The 27,597-nt window shown below is 46.1% G+C and overlaps 2 protein-coding genes across 3 annotated transcripts in view; one reads left to right on the forward strand and one right to left on the reverse strand.

Annotated features, from left to right (window-relative positions):
* Nucleotides 1-18,669, reverse strand: part of Suclg2 (succinate-CoA ligase GDP-forming subunit beta) — a 294,010-nt gene extending 275,341 nt beyond the window's left edge. The window contains exon 1 of the mRNA XM_076567432.1: nucleotides 18,538-18,669. Within this exon, the coding sequence (XP_076423547.1) occupies nucleotides 18,538-18,627 (90 nt within the window). The 5' untranslated portion in view covers nucleotides 18,628-18,669. The remainder of the gene's footprint in view (nucleotides 1-18,537) is intronic.
* Nucleotides 17,132-23,853, forward strand: LOC143272452 (uncharacterized). Of its 2 annotated transcripts, none has more exons than XM_076567433.1 (2): nucleotides 17,132-17,272; nucleotides 17,863-18,548. In XM_076567433.1, exon 2 carries the CDS (start codon nucleotides 17,955-17,957, stop codon nucleotides 18,546-18,548), a length of 594 nt encoding a protein of 197 aa, XP_076423548.1. In that variant the 5' UTR covers nucleotides 17,132-17,272; nucleotides 17,863-17,954. The 2 variants fall into 2 exon arrangements, 1 of the variants encoding a protein (XP_076423548.1); XR_013050044.1 differs by lacking the exon at nucleotides 17,863-18,548 and adding an exon at nucleotides 23,716-23,853 and having other exon boundaries at nucleotides 17,160-17,272.
* Nucleotides 23,854-27,597: the final 3,744 nt, after the last annotated feature.

Here is a 27,597-nt window from a genome sequence, read left to right on the forward strand (position 1 = left end):
AAACATCAGATCAACAGTTGGTGAACACAGCTAGACCACTCAGCCATACAGCCCAGTTTAGCATTTCCTTTAAAAACTTAAAATGTGACCAAGGTACTTTATCCTGGAAATGTGCCCTGAGAGACACAAATATGTTCAAATAAAAACTGAAACAGGTCTATTTATAAACGATTATCTGTGATGGACAAAAACTGAAAACAAGCAAACTGTCTCTTAGCAGGTGCATTCATCTGTACCACCTGCAGACTGGGTTAAACCTAAAAACATATATACTTTCATATTATGTTATCTATTGTACTGTGGTGTATGCTCCAGGAATACAACTTGGATGGATTCACTGCCTTCTCCTGAGACCCAGGATTGCCTGCCATCTGCTGATTGTTAAACACACTGACCCCACATCAAGGCCTCTGCACTTGCTGTTCCTTTGTCTGTAATACTCTTCACCCAGATCACTCCACAGTTCTCAGCCCTCAGTTCCTTCAGGGATTTGCTCAGTTTTCACTTTCTGATGGCTACTTCCTAACCAACCCTAAGGGTAGGCACCACCCTTCCTAATCTGTTTTTCAGAATAGCATACATCAAGCCACGTGAGGCTGTGGTGGTATGCAGCAGCAGGCCTAGCTACTGGGAGACAGGAAGATCACTTGAGGGACCAAAAGCTGAGGACTGGCCTAGGCAACAGGGTGTGGGACTTAGCTTAAAAGAAAAGGTATGCTGGAACATGGTCCAAGAATGGAGTTGTGCTTGTGAGAAAGCAAGAGTCCTGTGACCTCAGGTTTTTGTTTGTTTGTTTGTTTGTTTGTTTGGTTTGGTTTGGTTTGGTTTTGGTTTTTTGAGACAGGGTTTCTGTGTAGCGTTGGTACCTGTCCTGGCTCTCACTCTGTGTCCTCAGTTTCTTAACCTTCAGAATATAAACTGTCAGATGCTCTGAATAAAACGTTATTCCATGAGACTTTAGTCAGCCTCATTTATTGCTCCACTCTCCCAGGTCCTACCACCTCTAGAGCAGTGAACAGTGTGCATCATCTGACTACATGAATGGCTGGGATTTGATGCTACTTCCTGGATTTCCTAAACTCATCTTTGTGTATCAGATGCTTCAGCAGCCACTGTGCAAAGTTACGCATGGATCCAGCAATGAGAAAGAGTCTGGACAAATAACAGTATAGTAAATAGTAAACAGTTTAGTAAGGGGACAGAGGCTCGGAGAGGCTGAAAGCCACACAACAAATTGTTCATTTGGAAGCTCCTCTTTGGTCCCACTCCTTGCCCACTCCAAAGCCCATCCCTCTCAGAAAGCCAGCCAAGGGCGGCTCCTCCCCTGGAGCTGTTCAAGATCAGCCTACAGGGTATTTAAAACTGCCTTCTAGAGAGTGGCCACATGGTTTTTCTGGTATCCTTTCCCAGTCTCACCTGAGCTCTGGAGCCAGAAAGGTCACCCAGGTATGTTTTGTCCAATAAACCTGGTCTTTTATTTTTAATTCAGCTTGATTTGGCTTACTACATTGACGGAGAGACTTAACATCTGGGTAAGGAAACCTTTCATGAATCAACAGGGTAGAAAGACACAAACCTGTTCTCAGTACCTTCCATCAACACCAGAACAAGAACCTAACTCGTCTTAAACCCAGTGGCTTTTTCTTCATGACTTCATCTACAGCGCTGAGTGTCACAGTTATAAAAGTTTAACTCTCCTCCACGCCCCTTCTCCCCGCTGTCCCCCAGACTCTGCAGTTCTGTGAGCATTGCTGCTTGCTGGTCTTCACCCACTGTCTACCTATCAGGACACCACACCATCTTCTCAGCACTTTTCTTCTTCAAGGACCGCTACTGCACCTTTTTCTTTTTTTCATTATAGAGGTTTCACTCTTATGTTCATTATTGTTCGTGTATAATCAGCTTTTGATTGCAAGCTGATTATTCTTAAATTTTTACTTTATACTACTAAAGAACCCAGTGCCTGGTGTAATGCTCCTGATTACAAAAAAATCAGCTGGATTAAGTTATGCAAGTGTTTCTGAAAAGGCCTATCACAGGCGTTAAAATGCTGGGGTTTTGTTTAACCTTGGGTGAGATGCCTGAACAAAGAGAATGGTTTTAATAAATAATAATAATGAGGTTTGCTGTTTTCTTACTTCAGGGCAAAGTAAAAAACAGAACTGACACAATCAGAATAAAGGTCCGTGTGTCTCCCAGCCTCACTGCTATTTAAAACATTTCTAGGCCTCCTCTTCAGAAGGCAGCGCCAAAGCTTGCTCCTGTGCCTGCCAATATTCTTCTCCATTATAACTCTTCTTTTCCTAAGCACAATTTCCTCAATCTAGCACTAGGAAGTAAGTGAACAGGGAACTATTTTGGTTCAAAAACAAAGAAAGCTTTTAAATGTAGGTCTTGGTCCCTGAGCTAACTCTCAGCAGGTGCTAGGGACAAACCCAGAGACTAGAGCAATGTGTAAAGAGATCAGCTCATCCTGTCACCTCACTGCAGGAACACGTGGCCAGAACACCATCCGTGCCTGCTTCTTCAACATACAGAGTATTATAGCAGGTCCCAGTGAGCAAAACTAGCTGCACAATAATGCCAGGGTGGCACCTGAAATCCTCATTCTTCATAAAGCACACGGGTAATCAAACAATTTATCTCTGTGCTTTGTGAAGAATGAGGATTTCAGGTGCCACCCTGGCATTATTGTGCAGCTAGTTTTGCTCACTGGGACCTGCTATAATACTAGTTATGTTGAAAATTGTTCACTGATATTAGGATGACAGCAATGCACCACATACAATGTGGTTTAGAGAGAAGGGAAGGTGAAGAAAAGGAGAAAAAGGAGGAGGAAGAAGAAATGTGTATGTGGTGGTCTTGTCTATAATCCCATCACTTATGAAACTAAGGCAAGAGAACTGTCTCAAGTTCCAAGCCAGCCTGGACTATACAATACAGCCAGACTCTTTGGGAAGGGGAGGGTAGAGACATATTCAGTCACACTGAGGGTGAGGGCCAGAAGTCCAGAATCAAAGGGCTGGATTCTCGGACTCTATTCCATACCTCACTCCTAGCTCGGGTCACTGTAGGCCAGTTGGTTTTTCCTGACCATTGCCTCACAATTCTCACTGTGTATGTGCAGCTGAGTCTGCAGTTCCCGGTTTTATAAGGACATCAGGCATACTGGATTAGGGTCCATGCTAAGGACCTCTGTTTGTTTGTTATGTTTGTTTGTTGAGACAGGGTCCTGAACTAGCTCTGTAGACCAGGCTGGCCTCAAACTCAGAGATCCACCTGCCTCTGCCTCTCTGCCCTCTGCCTCTCTACCTCTGCCTCCCGAATGCTGAAATTAAAGGTGTACGCCACCACGCTTGGCTCTATGATCTCGTTTTAACTAGAGCTCCTCTGTGAAGTCCCTATTTTCACAAAGGTAAGGCAGTAAGGAAGTAAGGACTTCGTGGACATAACTCAATCCATCAAGGGCACAATTCAATATGCCATTGTGAGTGACAGCCTGAGGGACAACAGCAGTGACAATAAGGAAGTTGTTGCATGTCCTGGAGCCACAGTATTCCTTTTCAAACTGGGCTTAGACAATGGCAATAAAATACCTACAACCTAGGAGGATCCAGACACTTCCCTCCAAAGGCACACTGCTGGTGACCTTGACAAATGTCAAGTGTCTGTGTCCACATAAGCTTGTCTTCTGCTCTCCTGGCATTATTAATAGCCACTATGTAGTTGAGTCCAAGAAAGACAGTACAGCTTTATGCTCAGGGATAGGAAACCATCTAAGCAACAAACACATCACTGTGTGTGCGATTACAATGAACTAGACTCACATTCTTTACAGGCAGCAACTGTCTGTCCCCAAGTTTCCTTCCAGGACACCATCTCCTGAACCTAAGAGTACACCTTTGTCACAAAAAGCCAATATGCTGGAAGCAAATAAGAATATATTTTATAGACTATCATGAAGAAAAGCATTTCTAGTAGACATTTTAATTACACATGGGAAGCAAAAAATATAGCTCAAACTATACGCTGAACATTTCTAGAAAGATGAATATTAACATAGACTTTCATGTATTTATATCAATGTTCAGACCAGCCCCAAGTATTCCCTGAAAAATAAAGGAAAAATTATATATATATGTCCCCCATAAAATATTATGGCACCTTAAGAAGGGTATTGTGACACATACTACAACATGGATGTATTCTGAGGACACGCTAAATGAAATAATCCAGCTAAGAAAGACTAAGTATGATTCGACTTAGCATGTCACAACATGGAAGCTGAATGGAGTACTGTGTGGCCTTACTCAGGTGAAGTGTGTTTAATGGGCATAGAGTTTTGGTTGGGAAGATGAGTACATTCAGTAAATGTTGGCAATGGGTGTATAAGAGAGCAAGTGAATGAGTGTGTATAATGCCATACAATAGCTCAAAGCTTAAGATAGCTTTACATTACATACAATTTGCCACAATAAAAGCAGCAAAATAAAAAATAAGCTTTCATATTTTTAAGTCTTTGAGGAATATAAATAAGATGTTAGAGCCACTAAAACATTTGCTAGTCCAAGATTCTATCAAAAGAGCAGATCCAGGGTTTCAGATGAGGGTCGGTGTGCAGCACCTGCCTAGCATGTATAGGCCCTGGGTTCCAGTCCCACTATAGTTCCTTTATTATCTCCACAAATGTAGCAAAATTTTAATACCCAAGTGCTCTTTTGTGTTAATAATTAATCTTATTTAAACAATAACCCTGATGCTTATTTTAAATTTCAGAGTTCTAGGCAAGAGATTCTCTGAGCCAGAATTCTTCATGAACAAAACACCTTCAAGAAAGGAACACTGTGGGGCTGCACATTTGCTCAGTGGGAAAGTGCTTGCCTGGCATGCAAAGGCTGGGTTCCATGCCCAGCACCACGGAAACAGAGCACAGTGACACACCACTATAATCCCAGCATTGGGGAGGTGGCTGCAGGAGGATTAAAACTGCATGGTCATCCTTGGTTCATGCTGAGTTTGAGGCCAGCCTAGAGCACATGAGACCCTATCTAAACAAGAAAAGAGCACTATACGCATGGTTACCGTGAGCAAATATATGTCATCATGAAAATAAGGGAATGTCACCACTGAACATTCCCACCTGGGGACCGTTAATACAAAAGGAGATTTAGTAGTTTTCTCATCTTTATATAAAGTTTAACTCAGTAAATTTTCCTCCATATTAAATTACATTTATATAAAATATAGTCATAAAATCCATTTTACAACACCCATAAACACCTCCACATAAACCAGCATCAAAGAAAAAGGAAAGGATCACATTGAATACACTCAGGCCCTGCTCTGGTGGGGCTGGGCTCTAACACTGATCCTGCAGCCCATTTGGGCCCAACCCCCAGGGAGCAGCCACAAGCCTCCTGCCTCAGTTCCTCACACTCTGTGAAGCCGAAGGCCAGCTGCTCATCCCTCAACACCAGCTTTGCAGCATGAAGACTAGCTGTCTTCAATTCCACCATCTCGACACCCTTGGCTTATCTAATTAACCAAAGAGCACCTTCGGGTTTTTTTTTTTCCTGTTCATTATTTTAAAAAGTCAGTAAAAAATTCATTTTGTTGTCCTTGTGTTGCTGGCTTTCAATTTTAATGATACTTCACTTTAAAGGCGCTCTAAATCTCAACAAAGAAGCACCCATCATTAATAGTTTATTCCCTTAATCAAAAATAATAAGTCCCAACTTTCTTTGTATTACTTATTAAAAACCTGAATATACCCTCCGGCTGGAATGAGAATGTATATTAAATGTGGTTTATCTGCTTCCTTGCAAAAGAAGCTAACCTAAATAAGTCCTTCAAAATCCAAGGCTGTATCCAAGCAAATGCAGCAGATGATGCTGAGAGAGGGCAGGATGGGTTTCTTAAGAAAACATGATGAGAGCTCCATCCGTAAGGAGAAACTGTTAACATGCACTTGTTGAAATGCTGATCTCCAGTTCCAAGCAATGGTGGGAGTCCAGGATTCTGCCACAGATCACAAAGCCAGATGTCACAGAGAGCCTCTGACCATTAAAGTCACTTTCCCACCTGATTCTTCCAGTCCCCTACTGCCTGTTAATGTTCCATCCACGTCATGGAGTCTAAAGGACTAGGGAGGAAAGCCAGGATTGCATTGAAGCAGCTCTCCCACGGAAAAAAAAAAAGTGACCTTGATAGATAACCTATTTGATGACAATTATACCTAAACGAACAGTCAACATTTAGTGATGACTTAGGGTCCAGGGCTAGGACTCGCATGCACTAGCTCAGTTCAACTCCAGGAAGTTATGGTAGTAACTCTGCCCAGTTTGCTGATAAGAATTGAACTAACTCCACCAGATCTAAAGGCACCAAGGCCAGGTACAGAGCACATGCCTGCAGCTCATCACTGACAAGATGGCAGCAGGAGCACTGTGAGCTGGAGGGCAGCCTGGGCTACACAGTGAGATCCTGTCTAAAACCAAGAAGAACAACAAAGACAAAAGAAAGCGAAACCAAATCAAGACTGGGATGTAGCTGGGTGATGCAATGCTTGCCTGGAGTGCACACGGCCCTGGCTTCAATTCCCAGCACTATATCAACAATTAGACTAATAAGCCAACAGTTACACAATGTATCTTTTAATGTACTATTTGGGGGAAAAGAAAATCTCCAGGACACAATGTGCAAAAAACATCTGCATTTCAGAGGCACTGAAGTAAGGCAAAAAAGTCAGTCCTACAATAAAACATATAAATCTCCAAAATCATACATATACTAAGCCTTGAAAACAAGATTTGAGCCCAGGCAGGGTGACTCCAGTTCTGGGCTATCCTAAAATTCTGGCATGATTACCTTATAAACAGGGTTCCCATGTGTTCTCAAACATATCCCAGTTTTAGGAATAAAATGTAAAGCTTCTTACTAATGGTTTGAGTCGAAGGAACCCTCCACCTTACCTTGGAGCAGATACAGGGCTGATGGGACAACCACCTGCTGCTATGGTAACCTAAAGGAAGCTCAGCCCATGGGGAGCCCTTTACTGACCTCAGACCTCACATGAATCCTCCCCTCTAAGAGCAGGAAGTGGAGAATCAAGAGGCCCCAGGTGTCTCAGGGTACAGTGAGCTCAGGGGACGCAAGGGATGCACTCCTGCCCAGTATGAAGAGTCTTGTCTTACGTGTGGAAAAGCTCATTTGACCATATGGATCGATGACATTACAAAAAAATGCTCTGCAAGTGACCAATAAGGCTGAGGCCAGGCACTATAAGTCATTTATTTTTCCCCAGACAAGTCCAAGAAAGTCTCTCCTTTCTTATATACAACCAAAGGAACCTTAGGAGGACCTACAACCTACACCCAAGAATGAGAGCAGAGAAAGCTACACCAGGCTGCGCCATTCCAAAGGCCTGGGCTGCTGCTGGAACCAGTAAGACAGGCATGGCCCTGGGGAGGGCTGCACTGTGTTTCTCTCGGGGATTTTTGTTTTGTTTTTACATTTTTAAAATCTATCCTGTTTGCAGGTAGGTGTGGGGGCCAGGGCATGTGGCCATCCTGTAAGTGGACAACTTGTGGGCACAGCTCCTCCTGGGCTGTGCTTTGTAAGCTAGCACACTTCTCCTTTCTGCCGTTTCTCTTCTTTCCCATGCTTCTTTCTTTACTGAGGTCCTAACACACCCAGCAAAGACCCAGGCACAGGGACAGAGCACACAGATCCCTGGGCAGGCACATCAAGGCTCCTTCATACACAGCGTACAAAATGCACACCTACTCTGCCCAGGAACAGCAAGCAGCCCTTTGCCAGTTTTTTTGTCAGCTGGCTCAGGGCAGGAAGAGGGGCTAGCAATGGAAACCTGTCAGGGAAACCATGGGTCCTATCTAGTAGTCTCTAGCTCTTCTCCCTCCCTCCCTCCTTTCTCCCCTCCCTTCTTTCCTCCCTCTTTCATTTCCCCCTCCCTCCTTCCTTCCAACCCTCTCTCCCTCTTCCCTTCTCTCCCTCCCTCCCTCCTTCCTTCTCTCCCTCCCTCCTTCCTTTCCTCCCTCCCTCCTCGGAGAAGGGTCTCACATATCTCAGGCTTACTCTGAACTCACAATGTAGCCAAGAATGACCTTGAACTTTTGATCCCGTCTCCACTCTCAACTGCTGGGACTGGAGTGTGCCATCATGCCTACTTTACAAGGGGCTGGGAATGACATCAGGAACTTGTGCACTAGCCAAGTACTTTGCCAACTGAGTTAGGTCCCCCCCGTACTTACTTTTTTTAATACTTACTTCTCTGTTTATGGGGGCCAAGGACAACTTGCCAAAGTTGGTTCTCTCACTCCTTCCACCAGTGGGTCTTAGAGCTCTAACTCAGGTCAGGACTTGGCACCAAGCACCTTTACCCACGGCACCATCTCACCACCACCTCCTAGCTCTTCCTTTAGTACCGTCAGTCTGTCTCTCCTATGCCCACGGCCCCAGCTAGCCCACGTTAATTACCAGCATCTGCACATCCAGTTTTCCAGAGACATCCTAGCTTCTGCCTAGGTCACACAGCAATGACTCACGGCACTCTCCAGTGTCCCGGGCTGAAGAGGAACTGCTGGCCTACCCCTTCATCTCCCGTTTCATGTATTTTGTAGATAGAAGGGACCTGTCATTCAATTTATGACACACAAATAACAAAACATGCAGCTTTCAGAGACACTGCAGAGTGAAAAAGAAAAACAGATGCTAAAAGAAAGATAAAAGATCACAAAATGATGCTCTGGAGACAAGGTTTTAATCTGGTTCCGGTCCTGGATTATGCCTATGATCCTGGTATAATGACTCACAGCAACATATTGGTACAAAAGTCTCTCAGATGCTCTGCTTTCCTGCAGCCTCTCACCCTCTCCATACTGCCTGGAACATATGCTGAATCAGAAAATGGCCCGTGCCACTTGTCTGTCTACAAACCTTCAGTGGCTCCCCACTGCCCGCCATCACCATACTCATAAGGATCCACTCAATTTGAGCCTATTTCTCTGGCCTCATCTCATTGCCCCACCACCCCAAACTCTACAAGGCAGCCCTGCTGTCTTTGGTGCCTTCACGCTGCACACAAGGGATATCCACAGAACAAAAACTGACAGTGGGTTGGGCTGGAGAGACCGACACCTGGCCCTCTACCCACGCATGGATCCCCACCTACACAGATCTACTTCTGTGCTCTGCAGGGTCGACAACACCAATTACATACTATATCAAGTCTCTTCATTTTACAATAAATCATAAGGTGCTCTGCCATAGGGTGAGGTTACCAGGTGTTTAGAGAATTAAGAAAGGATATACACTTGTTTGTACTTTGATCCTGAAAGGGGGAGGTCTTTCACCTCTCCCCTTGCTAATATATAAAAAGCACATTAGGAATAAACTTGAGGTAACTGGGTATTGACCCAGGACCCTCCTGAAGCTATCCTGTGTCTCTTTTTCTCCATCTCCATCTATATTTTTCCCTATCTAGCATTTCTCGGTTCCTCACTCCCCGCTTCAAGGACTATTCAACAGGTCAGGGCTGGACCCCGACACCTTCACAGCTTGTGCCTAAGTGCTATTCCTTCATAATCATCTATAAGCAAGCTTGCCATAAACTTGGGACATGGACCAAAGCCTCAACTCAGGAAATGCCCACCCTGAAAAGCCAACTCGTTTTTTCTGAACTCCTAAGCCAGCACATCGTGCTAGGTAGCCAGTGGTACCTACTGGGTCTCTGGTCTCTTCTTAGGTGTCTCCCATCTCCAACATTCAACTCACCCAAGTCCAGATGCCTTTGCTACTAACCCCACCCAAGTTATGCAAACATTTCCGAGAAGATCAATGGCTGAGCTTCCGAATCCCATCTCTGGGATACTGAGAATTCCTAAGGCCTTGGAGGCAAACATCCATTCACCTCCTCAGCCTCAAGTTCTCCACATATGAACCTGGCAAAATCATTCCTGTCTTACATGGCTGTTTGGTGAAATCAAGCCTAAGGAAGCATGAAATCAGTGCCTGATTCTGAGGTAACAGTACATGATAAATGTTATGAAACCTAGGAAAGAACCATCATTAAAGATTAGTAAATCCTTTTATAAAAGGCAAGTCAATTTAGCTTCAAATTTGTTGCAACAGAAATAATCGTTGTATGCCCATGATCTAATCATAATGCCAAATGTTTAATAAATCACACTGAATCATTATAGCCACCTGTGAGAATTAACTCCTTTTCACATAAGAGTCAAGTTCAACCATCTGTTCCAGATACGACCACAGAATGTATGCCATATACTCGTAGCAACTCTGAGCGCATATATCATGTAAAATGGTGCAATGAAGCCTATTTTCTGTGTAATTAATATGCACTAATAAAATTAATTTTTAAAAATAATCATTTGTTCCAGGTTGCTCAGCAGGAGCATTGGGGATCTAATATCTGAACTCGGCTGAATTAAATGCAGAATTTGTGCCTTCTGCTACTGTTTCTTAGATCGCAGAGCAAGAAAGGGGCGGGGACGGGGTAGAGATCAGAGTCCAGAGAAGTGTGCAGTTCCAGCAGGCTGAGTCAAATAGGCAAATCCAAATTGGCAAAGGCAGAGGTGCAGGGCTGGTAAGCTCTGTGTTCAACTGGAGAGTTCAGCCCAAACTGGACCTTCTGGTGATATGGCTTAATGATTTAACAGCGTCAGGTATTTACTGGCATGAGGCAGGTGACTTCCTGGCACTGAGATTTGCAGCCAGTTATTATGTGACCTCTCTGTGCCTGGGGTCCTTTACATTTGCAGGAGATGGCACCACCAACCCCTGCCATGATATTGTAAGGCTTAAAGTAATAACTGTCAATAAACTCTTTGCACAGCCTGCCACATAGGAAATGCTCAACAGTTAGTCCCTTTGCCAATTATCAGCTCATCTCTTCCTCTCTAATCTATATCAACTCTCAGCTTGTTACCTGCCTCTCCCTTGTCTGGGTCCTTCACTAATTCATTAGTCCACAAATGCTTACAGAACACCTAGCTAGGCCAGCTGGGGAAACAGAAATGTGTAAGAAAGTCTGCTCTTACAAAGCTCACATTCTTATATTTGTGAAAGGAAAAGGAAGAGAGACAAACACATAAGATGAGGTGGAGTCGAGTGTTATTAACTGCAGAAAAAGCAATCACTGGATAGAGAAGGAACCAGTCAAATGATCAGGGAAAGGTCTTTCCAAAGAATTAACACTGAATCAGAGTTGATGAAGGTAGGGCACAGACAGGGGTCAGAGGGAACCCTGCCTCCAGAAGAGATCAGCAAGTGGCCCAATGTAGAACAGGCTCAACAAGTGTCTCAGATCACAGCTCAACTAAAGCATCACCATGGCAATGTAATCACTGGGCTATACAACAATTTTGCAATTAGACCACAAACCATTTGAGGGCAAAGATAGTGCTTGTTCTTGTTCTCATTCTCTCTCTGTCTCTCTATCTCTCTCCCTCTGTCTCTCTCCGTCTCTTTCTGTCTCTCTCTCTCTGTCTCTGTCTCTCTCTGTCTCTCTCTCTCTCTCCACTCCATCATATCTATTAGGTATAGTAACCTACTCAACTATACTAATTCTCCTAAACACTGGGTTTATGGTAAAATACTGGGGTTTTGCCTTTGTGGAACTCAGCACTGGGCACACACACTAAGTATCTGCCTAAAGGATCAGCATTATCCCTCACTGCGCTTCCTTCTGTGCACTAGAACATTTGCAAGGACAGGCCTGCAATCCTTTCCTTCAGTGAGTGAACTTCCTGTATTCATTTCCAAATTAGTGTAATGCTCTTAGTTATGTAAATGTATATGCATCAGGCAAAACTTTGCCAACAAGTGAAAGAAAGTGCCACACGGAGGGAGGATTCCTACCGAGGAGTAAGGAGAAGTGAAGGACAAAACTCCAGTCACCGTGTCCTTTCTTTTCGTCCTCCCAGAGGACATATTTCAGTGACTTTCTAGGCTTGGTGCCTGCAGAACTTAGCCAGGCAACAAGGGTGACAAAGCTCTGGCTACCTTGGGCCTGTGGACTTAATCATGTTCCCATAAAAGCAGTGCTCCCTTCCCAGTAAACAAAGCCAATCCGGGACAGGAGCCATCACTCACAGGCCTTCCACATGCAGGTCAAAAGTTCAGCATTGTGAAAGCCAACATCTTCTTTAGTAGCAAGTATTGTAGCTGTCCTCTTTGGGGGTTGTTTTGGGGGGGGGGTGGAGAGGGGAGCTGTTTGCTTGTTTGTTGTTTTTAAAAACTAGGAAAAGAAAAAGCCAAGGGCAGCAGGCAGGCACAGGGAAGCCACAGCCGGCAGCCCTCTCATGGCTTCATTTAGCTGGTATAAACTTGTACAGCCCTTTAGTCCTTCACGTCTAAAACCCACGTACAGCTGGGCACGGTGACGCACAGCTTTGATCCTAGCACTCGGAGGCAGAGGCAGGCGGATCTCTGTGAGTTCAAGGGCAGCCTGGTCTACATAATGAGTTTCAGGCCAGCCAGGGCTGCATAGTGAGACCCTGTTTCAAACAAACAAAAAACAATGCACCCATCTGTTTCCATTGCAAGCAGGAGCAGAGCCCTGAGCTGCAGCCCTTTTTCCTGAAGTGGCCAACAGCAGAGGCACGGGTGTAAGCAGTTTCCTTTGACAGTACACAATCCTCTGGACTGCATAAAGTAACACAGCAGTAACCTCAAAGGCAGAACCTCAAAGGCAGTGTCTCGTACATCCGTGCATCCCTTAAAACACAAGCTTCCCTGAACTTCATGTAGTCATCTTGAGACAGGACTGGCCCAAAAGGCAACTATACTATACTAAGAGTCATTACTACTGGACTGAGGTTACAGCTCTTGGCAGTGTTTGCCTTGGCATGCACAATGGGCTGGGTGTGACCCTCAACATCACATAAAGCAAGAAGTGGTGCATCATGCCTGTAATCAGGAGGTAAAGGGAAGATGAACACGAGTTCAAGCCCAGCCTGAGCTACATGAAACCCTGTCTTCTAAAGAAAAAAAAAAAAGAATGAATGAAAGAAAGAAAGAAAGAAAGAAAGAAAGAAAGAAAGAAAGAAAAAGACATTACTATCTTAAATTCAGCAGCACCAAATAAGACAAATGGGCTCCTGGATATTCATCATAGACATTCCATGCTGTATCACACTACCAAGTTTCACTGCATCTGTGCACTTGGAGGGCTAGCTGGGAGCTTTCTACCAGGATTTGGGATTTTGAAAAGAAGTAGCTGGATATGGCAGTTCATGCCTGTAATCCCAACACTCAGAAGCAATCCTATGCAGCAAGCTTGCTTGTCCAACTATCTTTGGATCACCAGCCCCCTAAATAACAACATGGAGACTTATTATTAATTATGAAAGCTTGGCCTTAGCTTAGGCTTTTTCCCAACCAGCTCTTATAACTCAAATTAACCTGCTTCTATTAATCTATCTTCTATCATGTGGTTTGGTTACCTCGCCTGTCTCCTAGGTGTCTCTCTCGTGCCTCTAGATTCCTCTCTTCATCTCTCTCTGCCCAGAAGTTCCACTTAACCTCTTCCTGCCTAGCTACTATCCATTGAGCTCTTTATTAAACCAATCAGAAGGGGCCCTGGCAAAGAGACATCTTCACCGTATACAAAGATTCCACAACACTCCTGCTTCAAGGTCAAAGACAACCAGAGCTATACAAGACCACCCTATCTCATCAAACTAAGAAAAAGGGGGAGGGGTGCAGTAATAGCAGTTCGACTTTTATTGAAGTGCTAACTATATCCTCAAACTCTGTGGCTAACCTGAATTCTGACTTCTCAATAGTATGTGCAGAACAGAATTTAAAGGCCTGAGCCTTGGCAGCTAGGCCTGGGATTTAGACCCAGCAGTTTCCTGTTAATACCTGGGTAATTTTATGTAAGTCATGTAACCACTAAGCCCTTAAAAACTCCATGTGAGACTCATGTGATTTGGTCTTTGATAACTTGTCACACCTCATTCCCACCTGTTGCGAAATATTATTTTAATTGGGCAAAGATGTGTTACAATTGTTTATGCTGGGGAATATTACTTTAACTGTGTAAAGGTGTGTTACATTTGTTTCTGCTGCCTTTCTTAATAATGTAAGAATGTTACATTTGTTTTTGCTGCATTTGTTTAATTATGTAAAGATGTGTTGCTGTTTCACCTTGCCCTAAGGCACCTGATTGGTCTAATAAAAAGCTGAACGGCCAATAGTTAAGCAGGAGAGGGAAGGTGGGGCTGGCAGGTAGAGAGAATAAGTGGAGAAGAAGAGAGGGAGAAGAGAATGAGGAGAAAGAGGGACATGCCCAGGGCCAGAAGCCAGGCAGCAGCCAGCCACCCAGACAGACAGCAGGAAAGTAAGATGTACATAAAGGATGGTACAAAGCCCTGAGGCAAAAGGTGAATAGAGAGCTAGCCAGAAACAAGCCTAACCTAGGCCAAACATTTAAAAACGAATAATATGTCTCCAGGTCATGATTTGAGAGCTGGTTGGTGGCCTAAAACAACAAACACACACACACACACACACACACACACACACACACACACACACACACACACACACCAGGTCCATCTCATCTGGCTAGTCCTTTTCATTATACAGGTCAAATGTCAAACACTTAGGATCTTATAACAGAGAGGTACCAAATATGTGCATGCATATTGTATAATTTCATTTACATAACAAACAAAAATGAACCGGTATTGTAAGAGGGGAAACCGTTCCCTTTGTCAGGTACAGGTAGTAATAGAAGGTGTACTAAAGGGTGCAAGCTGCTGTTAAATTATTTTCTCATTCTATATCTAGTGACCCAGCTCCTTTCATGTTGTACAAACTCACAAACTGTTCAGTGACAGTCAATACTGTCACCTTGACAAGACCCAGAATCACCTAGGAGACCAAGCTCTGGGCATCCCTGTGAGGGCACTGCTAGATTAAGTGAGGTACGAAGAGCCACTCTAAATGAAGGTGGCACCCTTCCAAGGGTTGTGTTCCCAAACTGCATAGGAGCACAGCATTCATCTCCCTCTGCTTCCTGACTGTGGATACATGTGCCCAGTTACCACAAGCACCTGTGGCCTTCTCTTCCCCACCAGGACGGACTATTCACCCAAACTGTGAGCCAGAATGATGCCTGACTGCCTTCCTTAAGCTGCCTTTTCAGGTGTGTTGCTATAGCAATGAGAAGAGTATGCATTACGTTTGTGTTTTCAATAAAAATTAAACATAGACCAGCAATGGCAGCACACACTTTTAATCCCAGTACTTGGAAGTCAGATGCAAGCAGATCCCTGCAAGTTCTAGCACAGCAACATAGGCCAGCCAGAGCTACATAGTGAGACCCAGTCTCAAAAAAGAAAAAAATTAAACCTAAAAAAAAAAAAAAAAAAAAAAAAAAACCACTTATCGAACAGGTTTTCTGGGCTTTTGTGTGCCAGCCTGCGAAGCTATTTATTCTCCATCACATGGCCCTGTTTGATTTCATTATGGCTTCGTCAGTCCTGGAAATCATCAGTCTTACTGTAGTATCTATAATCTCTCCCCTTCCTGCACCTATGTGGTCAAGGGCTCTGCCTGCTTTACTCATAACCCCAAGTCCAGGGCCTGGAGCAGACCTAGTATTGAGATGGCCAAAGACAGCCCCACAAAGGATATAACATATATCCAAGGTCAAAAGAGTGAGGCTGAAGGCAGAAGTTTAAAAAAAAAAAAGCAATTTCAATGACATTAAACACCAAAAATATGTGTCTAACATTAACCCCAGGGAGGGGCATTATTCTATGGGTATTTTTGTGAACCCAGTTAGAGTTGCTTCTAAAAGCAGAAAGTGGGTCTTTTATCTTGGCCCATCCACCTCTTTTTTTCACAAGGCCTGGTACAAACTAGGTCTAGGCCGAGGGTGCCAACAGATTTCTGAGAATACTTGGTAAAGATTCCTAAGTTTGGTGGGGAAAAAAAATGAACCATCCTTAATTGTAGTATCTGCTATGATCCAGGAAGTGGGTAGGTATGTATCAAATCAGAATGGCATGGAGCAGGTACTAAGAAAACAGATCCTTAAAGTCAGAGGCTGTGTGCACCTACTTCCATTACCAATTCCACACTGTTCCTTTAAGAAATGTGTCCTTAGCACCAGTGACTTGCAGTTCCTACTGGTGTACTGGTGTGCAGGTGAACTTACATGGGAAACGGGCACTCACCAGCTCTCCCCTGGTATAACAGGAACATGAAGGAAACCTTTACTCAGGTATCAGCTCTGCCTCAAACTCTCTGTAACCTTGAACAGATCACTGGACTTTTCTACACAGGACCACTCGTCAATGCTCATTTCCAGATCTTGGTCACTGTATATAATTGGTACCACCAAAGAAAACAATTGGGCTGGAAGAAAGAGCTGGCTCAGCAGTTCAAAGCACTTATTGCTCTTGCAGAGAACCTAGGTTCAGTCCTAACTGATGGTATAGTTCAAAACCATCAGTAACTCCAGTTCCAGAAGACATCAGACACCCTCTTCTGACCTTCATGGGCACCACAGGTTCGTGGTGCACATAAATTCATGCAGGCCAAACACACAGATATTTAAAAAAAAAAAAAACTTTGTTATTGTTGTTGCTGCTGCTGTGGCACATACCTTTCATCCCAGCCCTCAGGAGGCAGGGGCAGGCAATTTTTGAGTTCAAGGTTGCCTGGTCTCCACAGTATGTTCTAGGCCAGCCAGGGCTAGATAGTGAAACCCAAAGAACAAAATCTAGTCTTGTGTGTGTGTGTGTGTGTGTGTGTGTGTGTGTGTGTGTGTGTGTGTGTGTGTGTGTTGGGCTCAGAAGCCAGAGCTGTCTTCCTCTAACACTCTCTCGCCTTACCACCTCATCTCTTGCTGAAGTGAAACCTCACCATTTCAGCTGGGCTGGCTGGACAACAAGCTCTTGGGACCCACGTGTCTCTTCCCCGCAGGTTCAGGGGGTCACAAGTTCACACTGCCATGCCTGGCTTTTTACATGGGCGCTGGGCTTGTGAACTCAAGACCCTGATGCTTGTGGAGCAAGTGCCCTTACCACCTGAGCCATCTCCCAGCCCTACTGTGTGCATCTTCCAAGCCTGGTGTTCCCAGAATAACAAAGAAGTACGGAAGCCCGAAGTGCATCACCCACCCAGTCAGTGTACTTCTGACCCCCGTCTGCTCGCCAGCCAGTCTCACCTCCAAGGTTTCCGGTACTGGGACAGGGAAGATGACAACATACTGGAGGTAAATGTTCTGTTTTAGATTTCTCTGAACTATCATTTCCTCGTCTTCGTTTTCTCACTGCCCTGGGCTCCATGTTTCTCATCAAGTCAAAGCGACTTGAACAGCAGCACCACGGTTCCTGTTTTTTCTAACACTTAAATAATGAGTAGGCCTTAGATCACCTGGAGATATCTCCTTACTCTATTATAGCAGGTATCCGTGATTTTAATTAGACAAACCGCCACCCCTGTCCTTTACCCACCATACTGTCAAGTGCCTATTAAGGATATGATAGTAATAAGGATTAACACCTCTTAAATTCCTATTAACAGTAACAGAGAAATGGAATGTCAAGTAATGAAAAGAAAAAAAAAACTTCACGGAAGTCATAATTAACCAAAACTTAGAGTAACTCAAAAAATCATTAGTAACTTTTTCTTTCCGTTTTCTTAGTGCCCTATGCCTGCCTTGGGTTAAGATGTGATAATTTATTTGCCTCTCATTGAACTGTAAAGCTTTTCTTTCCGGGGGAGGGGGTAATCTAGAGAAAGTAGACCAGTAGCTGCATGACTTCTCCAAGTGTCAACGCCAACTCTGTTTCCCCCGCAAAGGCTACGGGAAGCTTGCCATCTGAGGAAGGTAAACAGGGGAGCCACGTGGCGCGGTTCAGAGTCCAGCACTAAGAAGTCAGTCTCCATGAGGCATGGACAAAGTGGACGGGGTCCGAGGAGTTTTGACACAGGCCGTTCATAGGAGAAGAGCCATCGACTGCCACTTTCCTCTGGTCCCCTGCATTTCCCCACAGAGAGGCTCACAGAGGCTGCACAAGCAACACCCTGCAGAGTTCACACTCTGGCAGGTGAGCAGCCCCGGGAGCCGCCGGCATTCTGGCAAGTGCAGCACGTGGCCGGCCGGGCGAGCGAGCTCGGGCTTGGAGACGCCCCCAAGGCAGAGCCGGGAAACCACTGGGAAACCTCTGGATTCCAGCAGTGCGGCGAGCAACTTTCGCACCCCGCACCGGTGCCGGCGCCGGGTTCCAGTGTCCCGCCCCACGGCCCGGGTGAGGGGGGCGTTAGAACGACCCGGGCCGTGGGGTGCGCACTCTGACCCCCGCGGTCCCCGCGACCCCCCGTGGGAGGTGGGCCGAGTCCTGCGGCACCACGGGCGCCGCTCGGCCAGCCGCGCCGCGGGGAGCACGGGGTCGCGAGGGGTCGCCCGGGGCGAAGGGGCCGCCGCCGAGCAGGGGCGCCGCAGCCGGTGGCTCGCGTCGTCCCAGCCGCGCTCACCTGGGACCTGACCGCCAGCAGCCGCGGCCGCAGGGCTTGCGCTCGCAGAAGCTTCCCGGCCTGCGCCGCGATGGCCACCGGGGACGCCATCTTAACCAGGAACCTGCGGGGAGGCCGCGACCGGGAGGGAGGGGGAGGGGAGGGGGGTGGGAGCGGGCCCTGGCCCAGGCCGCGGGAGGGGGCGGGGCGGGAGAGGGGGCGGGGCGGGAGAGGGGCGGGGCGGGGGCGCGGGCCCTGGCCCGGGCCGCGGGAGGGGACGGGGCGGGAGAGGGGCGGGGCGGGGGCGCGGGCCCTGGCCCGGGCCGCGGGAGGGGACGGGGCGGGAGGGGGGCGCCCGGGGCGGGAGAGGGGGCGGGGTGGGAGCGGGCCCTGGCCCAGGCCACGGGAGGGGGCGGGCCGAAGAGAGGAGGGGCGGGGCGGGAGGGGCGGGGCGGGAGGGGACGGGGCGGGAGAGGGGGCGGGGTGGGAGCGGGCCCTGGCCCAGGCCACAGGAGGGGGCGGGGCGGGGAAGGGCAGGGCGGGGGCGGGGTGGGAGCGAACCCTGGCCCAGGACACGGGAGGGGGCGGGCCGAGGAGAGGAGGGGCGGGGCGGGGAGGGGAGAAGGAAAGGGGTGGCCCTAGGGAGCAGGGTGAGGGAATTGGGAAAGGCAGGGAATGGGAGTGGCAGGAGGGTAGGGGAACCCACCCACTCTCTCCCACCACCACCACCACCACGGCACTCCGAGGCCATGGGGCTTCCCAGTGCTGACAACCCCTTGCCTGGCTTCCAGGCAAAAACTGATCTCAGCCCCAGGGAAACTGACTTAAACTAGCCCCGGGAATGACAGATTAGAGATTGTTTGACTGAACTGAGGGCTGTGAGGTCTGGCCCTAGGAACTGATACCATTATCAAAGGCCACCTCTTGGAGAAAAGTCATGTTCCAAGGGAAGGAATTAGGACCAGTGCTGCCCACGGGCCATGCGGGGCAGGTAAAGCTGATGAAGTTTGGGGGAAGTGGGTAATTTGTTGTTTTAGGTGGTAGTGGTTGGTTTTGGTTTTTGAAAGGGGGTTTCAAATACCTTCCATTGGCCAGAAGTTCATCTAGAACTCCTGAGCCTGCCTCTGCTTCCTAAATGTGGTGACCATGGAGAGGTACCACCCTGTCTCTCTTGTGCAAGTGATGAAGGGTTTTAGGCCTGTCTTAGAGACATATGTTTTCTTGCTCCTTAACTAACTTAAATAAAAAGCTATTGCCAGATTTTCTACTCAGCTCTGAGAAAAGTGTTTGTTTAGAGTGTACAGGCTGCTATGACTTTCATAAAATAAAAATCACAATAACAACCTCTGTGTGCCAAGCACTGAACAATTATGAACCCATTTAAGCTTCGGGGCAATCTTTTCAGCAGGTACAGTTTCTATACTCATTTTGCAGAAGAGGAAATGGAGACACACAATGGATAAGAAACTTGGCAGACGCCAGGCAATGAGAAGTACATATGAGATTCAAATTCCCGCTCCAACCCCCAACACTACTTGGGGATATTTTTTAGTCTCAAACCTTACTCACTCTTGAATATATGATCATCAGACAGACAGACTGGGGACACTATAGCAATAGTGCACTCACAATAGTGCTCTCTGCTATCTTTCTTTGAATTTTCACTTGATGTAATTTCACATTGACAGAGAAACTGCAAGCACATTACTCCAAAAGACCCCAACTGTCAAAAAAAAAAAAAGACCCCAACTGTCTTTACCCAGCTTCACTCAGGATTTAGATGTTGACCCACATCTGTCCTTGATAACCCATTTCTCCCCAGAATCTTATACACATTTATTCTGTTCTTCATTCTGTGTGTCTCTCTGTGTATCTCTGTCTCTGCCTCTCTCTGTCTATCTCTGTCTGTCTCTCTCCCCACCCCCTGTGTGTGTGTGTGTGTGTGTGTGTGTGTGTGTGTGTGTGTGTGTTGTCTATATCTTGTATGTAGAGGCCAGGAAGCCATCTGTGCCTTGCTCTATTACCACCTTATTCTCTAGAGACAAAAATCTCTCTGAACTTGGAACTGGTATAACAGGCAGCAAGCCCCAGTGATCTTGTCTCTGCAGGGAACAGCTCTAGAGTTTCAGTGGAATGGCTCCAGCTGGCTTTTATGTGGGTCCTGGGGATCTGTACTTCAGTCTCCACACTTGCACAGCAAGTGCTCTTACCCACTGAGTCATTCCCTTCACCCAAGAGCTAGTGTCTGTTGAGTGTTACAGCTTTAATCTATGGCGGCCACACCACCATGAATGCATCCCATCCTGTCCGAATCTATGGCATTTTATAACTTCACTCCTCACCTCTCCCCATGACATTTTATTCATTTGCATCAATATAATTAATGGACTGGGGCTGTGGGTTGCAAAACAAAGAAAAATGAGACGAGTTACATTTTTTGAGTAAAAACCTAGGAGAAAAACGAGTTGGTTTAGCTGCTGGCATCAGCTCCTGGGGAGGGAGGTCTTCAAAGAGTGAGAACCCCAGGAATGTCAGGCCAAGCAGGATAAGTCAGTATTCCAAAGAGAGAAAGGAGACATAGCAGCAGCTGCCTAAGGAGAGAAGCTTCTGGGATGTGCCTTATCTCATTAATTACTCTTCCCATCTCTTTATCATTTCTTCAGCGTCCATCAGCTTTCCAGGGTAGGGATAGTCTTCCGCCCATGAGATCAACAAACCCATCTGGATAAACTCCTAAGGAAGTTTTGGACAGTTTCGGTAGTCATTTCTACACCCCAGGCCAGAAGTACAACTCAGATTCTATTCTTTCGGCCAGGAAGAAGTAGCCTTCCCTTAAAAGCTTGCAGTAAAACCCTGATACTGCCATCATCTTCTCCCCTTCCCTATGGTATTGGAAATATCAAGGAAGAGCAATTGTGATGTTCCCTTTTCCTCAAAATTAGAGTGCTAAAAGAAGGGATCCAAAGCTGAGCATGAAGGGGAGAGTTCATCTTCTGTGTTCTCCAAGCTGAGCTACCTAACACAGAAGCTAGCCTTACATATACAATCATACACACAGCTGCTTCTGGCTGTCATTTAATTCTCATGGATAGTCCAACTGCTGGGCAACTGAATGTTCCTCACCTCATGGCATTTAGACAACTCTCCATTGTAGCAGATTTTTCTTTGGGCCACTAGCTCACAAAAAACAACACGGAGACTTATCCTTAATTATGAAACCTTGGCCTATAGCTTAGGCTTGTTCCACTAGCTCTTATAACTTAAATTAACCCACTTCTATTAATCTATGTTTTGCCTTGTGGCTTTTTATCTCTCTTCCATCTTGCACCTCCTGTTTCCTCTCCGAGTCCTCTCTCGTGTACCTAGATTCATCTTCTCTTCTTCCCTCTCTCTGCCTGGAAGTCCTGCCTAACCTCTTTCTGCCTAGCTATTGGGCATTGAGCCTTTTATTAAACCAATCAGAAGGTGCCTTGGTAAAGACACATCTTCACAGTGTACAAAAAGATTATTCCACAATACTCCATATCTGTTAATTCTCCCAGGGTCACACAGCTGGGGACCAGACTCCCCAAAGCTGAAGTTTTAGCACTCTGTTTCACACCATCTTCTGGATCTGAATGGATTTGAGTTTCCATCTCATTTGACATTAATTGTTGCCAGTTTACTGAGTCAGACCAGAGTTCCCTATCACGTGATTACAGAGTATTGAGCAAAGACAATAGAAAAAGGACATGCAAACCAAGTAAAGAAACAAGTACCTGGGGCTGGGAGAGAACCCAAAAATCAATTGCCCAATTGCTCTTGGTCAAAGGCTCTTTTATGTTCTGGGAACAGACCAATTTGGTGTCACTGGTATATAAAGTAGGCATCCAGTTGGGATGAACCTAATTGACTAATCTGGCTATGCATGGGGGGTGGGGGGATTCTGCTTGGCCAAGGGATTGGATACAAGGGCACAGACTTTAAAAAAAGCCTGAAAGCAGGAGGTGGGGGCATGGTCATCAAAATCAAAAAGCCCCAAGCTGGAGGAAGAACCAGGATGTAAAGAGTGCAAAGGCTAATGGGTAGCTGAACTCTAGATAAGTCAGAACTTTCTGGATTTTCGCTGTTTTGTTCACTGATCATGTAAAATTCACTGTGAAACATCAGTATTTTCAGAGATAACTACTAGACCCACCAGGATTTATAACATTGTTGTTGGGGGCATGTAACCTTATAGAATAGGGGATCCCTTGCTTCATTATCTCAGTGAGGATGAATCAAAGATGCTTTTTAATGGGGTATAAGGATGTGTCTTTGTGGGTAGAGTGCTTGTCTAGTGTGCACTGAAGCTCTGGGCTTGATGCTCAGTACTGCATAAAACCAACCATGGTGGCACACACTTGTAATCCCAGAACCTGGGAGCCGAAGGGAGAAGAATCAGAAGTTCAAGGTCATTCATTGCTAGTAGAAAGTTCAAGGCTAGCCTGGGATGTAAGAGACTGTCTCTAAAAGCAAACCAATAAAAGTATCTTCAGTAATTTGCAAAATGATTGCTTAAACTTTGTGAGAATTTTGAACATGCTGCCAGAATTACCAACAGCCAATTTAATCAGACATTACTAAGCTAGGAAGCTGGGGAGAAAAGGTACAGGGGATGTAGCTGAAGGTCCGAGTGTATATGAGTTCCTTTTCTGTTGCTGTGATAAAAATACCACAACCGAAGGCAACTTAAGGAAGAAAGGGTGTACTGGCTGGTTTTATGTCAACTTGACACAAGCTAGAGTCATCAGTGAGGAAGGAGCTTCAGTTGAGGAAATGCCTCCATGAGATCCAGCTGTGAGGCATTTTCTCAATTAGTGATCAATGGGGGAGGGTCCAGCCCATGGTGGGTGGTGCCTTCCCTGGGCTGGTGGTCCTGGGTTCTTTAACAAAGCAGGCTAAGCAGGCCAGGGAGGGGGGGAGGCAAGCCAGTAAGCAGCACTCCTTCATGGCTTCTGCATCAGCTCCTGCCTCTGGGATTCTGCCCTGTTTTGAGTTCCTGACTTCCTTCAGTGATGAACAGCAATGCTGAAGTGTAAGCCAAATAAACCCTTTCCCTGACTAAGACAAAGAATTTATTTTTGTTTATGCCTTCAGGGGGTTAGAGTCCATCATTGTGGGGAGGGCATGATATGATGCATGAGCAGGAGGTTGTCTGATTACATTTCATCCATGCAGGAAGCAGGCTGGGTGGCGCGGATTACTGCCCATGAAGTAGAGGGAGGCATAAAACCTCAAAGCCCACCCCCAGTGAAGTTATTTCCTCCAGCAATGAAACACCTCCTAAAGATTCCATAACTCTCCAAACAGCACCACCAACAGGGGACCAGGTGTCCAAATACATGAGTCTGTGGGGGGACACGTCTTCTTCAAGCCACCGCAGGGTACTTGCCTAACATTCTTCAGTGCCCTGTGTTCAATCCATAACACCACAATAAAAATAAATAAGACTATATTTCTGCGTGTTTGTTTTTGGGTTGGTGGGGATGGATAGCAGGACTGAGCCAGGACCTAGTGCATTCTAGGCCACTTTTCCACTGAGTGCTTTGTAAAGATAAAGAAGAGACCCTCAGGACAGCCAGTGACAGAGAAGTACTTCTCTAAGAAAACAACACATAAAACTAAAACAGTGCTTTCCCAGAAGGGAATTTTTGGAAGGGGCTGGGGAGGCTTCTGATTGGTGTTTTCCTGCCCTTGGAACTTGGGACTGATCCACCATCCACTGGTGCGTAGCTGGGGGCTTTCTAGGCAGGATGATGGCCTTACATGAGTTCTCTTTCAGTTGGAAGACTGGCCTGAGTCTGTGGAACTCAATCATTTATCAGCACTCTTTCCAGGTCTTGACCTTCATTCTCCCAGATCACCTTCTATGCTGCAAGCAAGAGGTGGCAGACAAAGAAGAAACTTCCATTCTTCCAGTATCTACAAATGTGTGATATGTAATGAACCATGCTCACTGCACGCCTTCTAGAGGCTTCTCTATGTTTTTACCTTTTGGCGGTTTTTTTTCTAAGTAGGAAGCTCTTTGAGATTAGGAACCTGGATTTGACCACAGAACTCTCTCTATACACACCTACTCTTTTACTTGGACAATCACTGACCTTTCCCTCAAGTTGAGTTTAGCCCATTGGCACTTCTAGTTCCTGTATACAAACTTGTGACCTGGGAAACCAAGTAATGTGACAAGAGAGTAGGGTAAAGAGGAAGGCATCAAGATGGGCATGAAGGAAGCCAGTTGGCAGGAAGATGGGAAAGCCCTCCCCAACAAGGCCAACATGAGCATGTGTAGAGGAAGTGCATGGCATAAGAAAATGTCCCAACCTCCCGTACAGCACTGCCAAGCCTTTGACCTTTCCCAGCTCTGGCTTATTTCCATTCTCAGGGGTGATGTAGTCTCTTAATAACTAGCTCTGCTTCTACCACTGTCCATGTGCCCCGATGCAAGTCCTTGTTTTGGGACACAGGAACCTGCAAGTCTCAGCGGCTGCCTTCAGCCAGCTGTCAGTCAGGAAGGGAAATGTATGTCTCTCATAAAAATTTGAACTCAAAGGAGCCCAGAAATTTTCCTTCCTCTCTCCTTTCCTCAGCTTCCTCCCTCCCTCCCTCCCTCCCTCCTTCCCTTTCTTCCTTCCTTTCTTCCTTCTTTCCTTCCTTCCTCCAGCTTCTTTCATTTCCCTAAACCCAGTTTTGGAAATGGTGGGTGAGGGACAGAAGCTGGCTCAGTGGGAGCCCGGACCTTAGCCTAGGGTATCAGATCCAACCATCTTTGCAATCATGCCAAAGGGATAAAGGGAACCAAGGGTATATCATTTCCTTGCCTTGATGTTGGACAGGCTCATTCCAGGGCCACAAAGTACTGTGGATATTGCTCTATATAAATAAAATGCTGATTGGCCAGTAGCCAGGCAGGAAGTATAGGCAGGACAAGCAGAGAAGAGAATTCTGGGAACAGGAAGGCTGAGTCAGAGAGATGCTGCCAGCCGCCACCATGAGAAGATGTTAAGATACTGGTAAGCCACGAGCCATGTGGCAACTTATAGATTAATAGAAATGGGTTGATTTAAGATATAAGAACAGTTAGCAAGAAGCCTGCCACGGCCATACAATTAAAAAAATATATGAGTCTCTGTGTGTTTACTCAGTTGGGTCTAAGTGACTGTGGGACTAGCGGGTGAGAGAGATTTATCCTGACTGTGGGCCAGGCAGGACTGGAGAAAATACCAGCTACAAAAAAAGCCCACCACACTACACTGTCTGTGTACCAGTTTACCCAGGCAGATGGCAGGCACCTCAGCAGCAAGATACACAAGGTACTATGACCAGTCCCCTACATCCCAGTGGTAAGTGAAGTTATACCCCTCCAACAAGTTTTAGAAACGTGCTACTGGACACCTTGATAGCCATTCTCCAACTGTGGGCCAAGCAGTTGTACCAGCTAAAAAGGGTGACAGACACAAGATGACCCCAGCCACACAAACAGTTTGAGATGGCAGTATGCACACAGGAGAGTAGCTCTGAGAGTCATCACAAAGATACTGGGGCCCACGTGACAGCATGGGATCTACAGCCTCTCCAGCCACCAAGTCCCCTGAACATCACTGCTTCTTCCCCAGGCTTTCTACATGACCACTTCACCTCTCTTCCTTCCTTCGTCTATCCTTTTACCTTCTTCTAGGCCTGCCAGGATGGTGTCCTATACCCTTAGAGATCCCTTAGAGATCCATACTCACCTCAGACCCCATCTGTGATTCTAGGGAAAGTGCCAGGACACCATGAAAACTAGCTATCCCCACAGTGTCCCAATGTCCCTCTACCATGATTTCGAGATCAGTCCTTCCGTGGGCCCTGGGGCTCCTGTCAGTCCCTTAGGACAAGGGAACAGGGTTTGGAGTCTGGGGCCAGTGGCAATGCCCCCAAAGTCCAAATATCAAGTTGTGAGTGACAGCACAGTCTCTGGATGGGAGGCAGGCCAAATGGTGTTCTTTGGCTCAATCACTGGGCTTGATGCTAGGGACTGTGGGTCAGTCCTAAGGGGGTAGAGTGTTGCCTTTTCAGCACTCCTAGTTAGCTATGCTCTGAACCTCCCTCCCGCTGTCTCAGGTTAGCAATATCCTTGACTTCTGTTTTGTCATATCCAAACTGTTCTCAACGCCCCCCCATTTATTTAACATATGCAGGTTTATCCTTGAGGGCGTAGATTTGGTCTCCCGTGTGGTATGACGTTTCCTTGAGCACCAAATCCAAAAGGGGAAAATGTCCATTTACTCTTTTAACTTTAATTAGCAATCTGAGAGAGAGAGAGAGAGAGAGAGAGAGAGAGAGAGAGCGCCATTCATACAGGCAAGCCTCTTCTCATAACCTTGTAACCCAGTAGCTCTGACCTCTCCCACACCTCAAAATGAACTGAGTGATGGGAAAGTTTGACCAAGGAATGGAAGCTTAAACTACAGTACCATTCTACAGCTAGTCTAAAGTATGTTATATATGAGCCTTCATGGTTCTCTACCAGGATAAGGGCTATATAAAGGAGAACAAAAGGGGACCTCTTTTGGGTGAGTTCAGACTGAAGCATAGACATATGCATCAGGCAAGCCATTAACATCTTTACTGTGACTCAAAGCCTCTGTGACCATGAGTGAGTCCATTCTTTGTGGAAGGGATTAGGGACTGTTGGCTGATGAATCTCTGTCATGTGCTTCAGGTCCCAGAGGCTGATGTTTACCAGGCTTCCTTCCTCGACTAAGAAGCCGTCTTTGTGTGTCTCTTTAGTTTTTAACATTCGCGAGCCTTAGTTTCTCCATTAGTGTTATGGAGACAGCTTCCCAGAGCTGGGAGTTCACACTGGAGTACTTCTCATAAACTTTGCTCACTTCTGAAATATTAAGTTCCAAAACCCCGCCGACAATTTTGCAGTTAGAACAGCCTGCCTACACTTTCTTATTCACTTAGCCGTTCCAAGAAGGAAAATAAAAACACCAGTAGGCCCACGGCCTTCCCTTTCATCTCAGCCGCCTATGCTAACAGTGAAATAATGTGCTCATTTTCATATTCACACTGATT

This window comes from Peromyscus maniculatus, chromosome 3 (genome assembly GCF_049852395.1).
Source record: "Peromyscus maniculatus bairdii isolate BWxNUB_F1_BW_parent chromosome 3, HU_Pman_BW_mat_3.1, whole genome shotgun sequence".
Taxonomy (NCBI): domain Eukaryota; kingdom Metazoa; phylum Chordata; class Mammalia; order Rodentia; family Cricetidae; genus Peromyscus; species Peromyscus maniculatus.

Bases quoted from the DNA above. Each gene is read 5' to 3' on its own strand.
- LOC143272452 (XM_076567433.1), top strand. From the start codon at position 17,955: ATGGACAAAGTGGACGGGGTCCGAGGAGTTTTGACACAGGCCGTTCAT.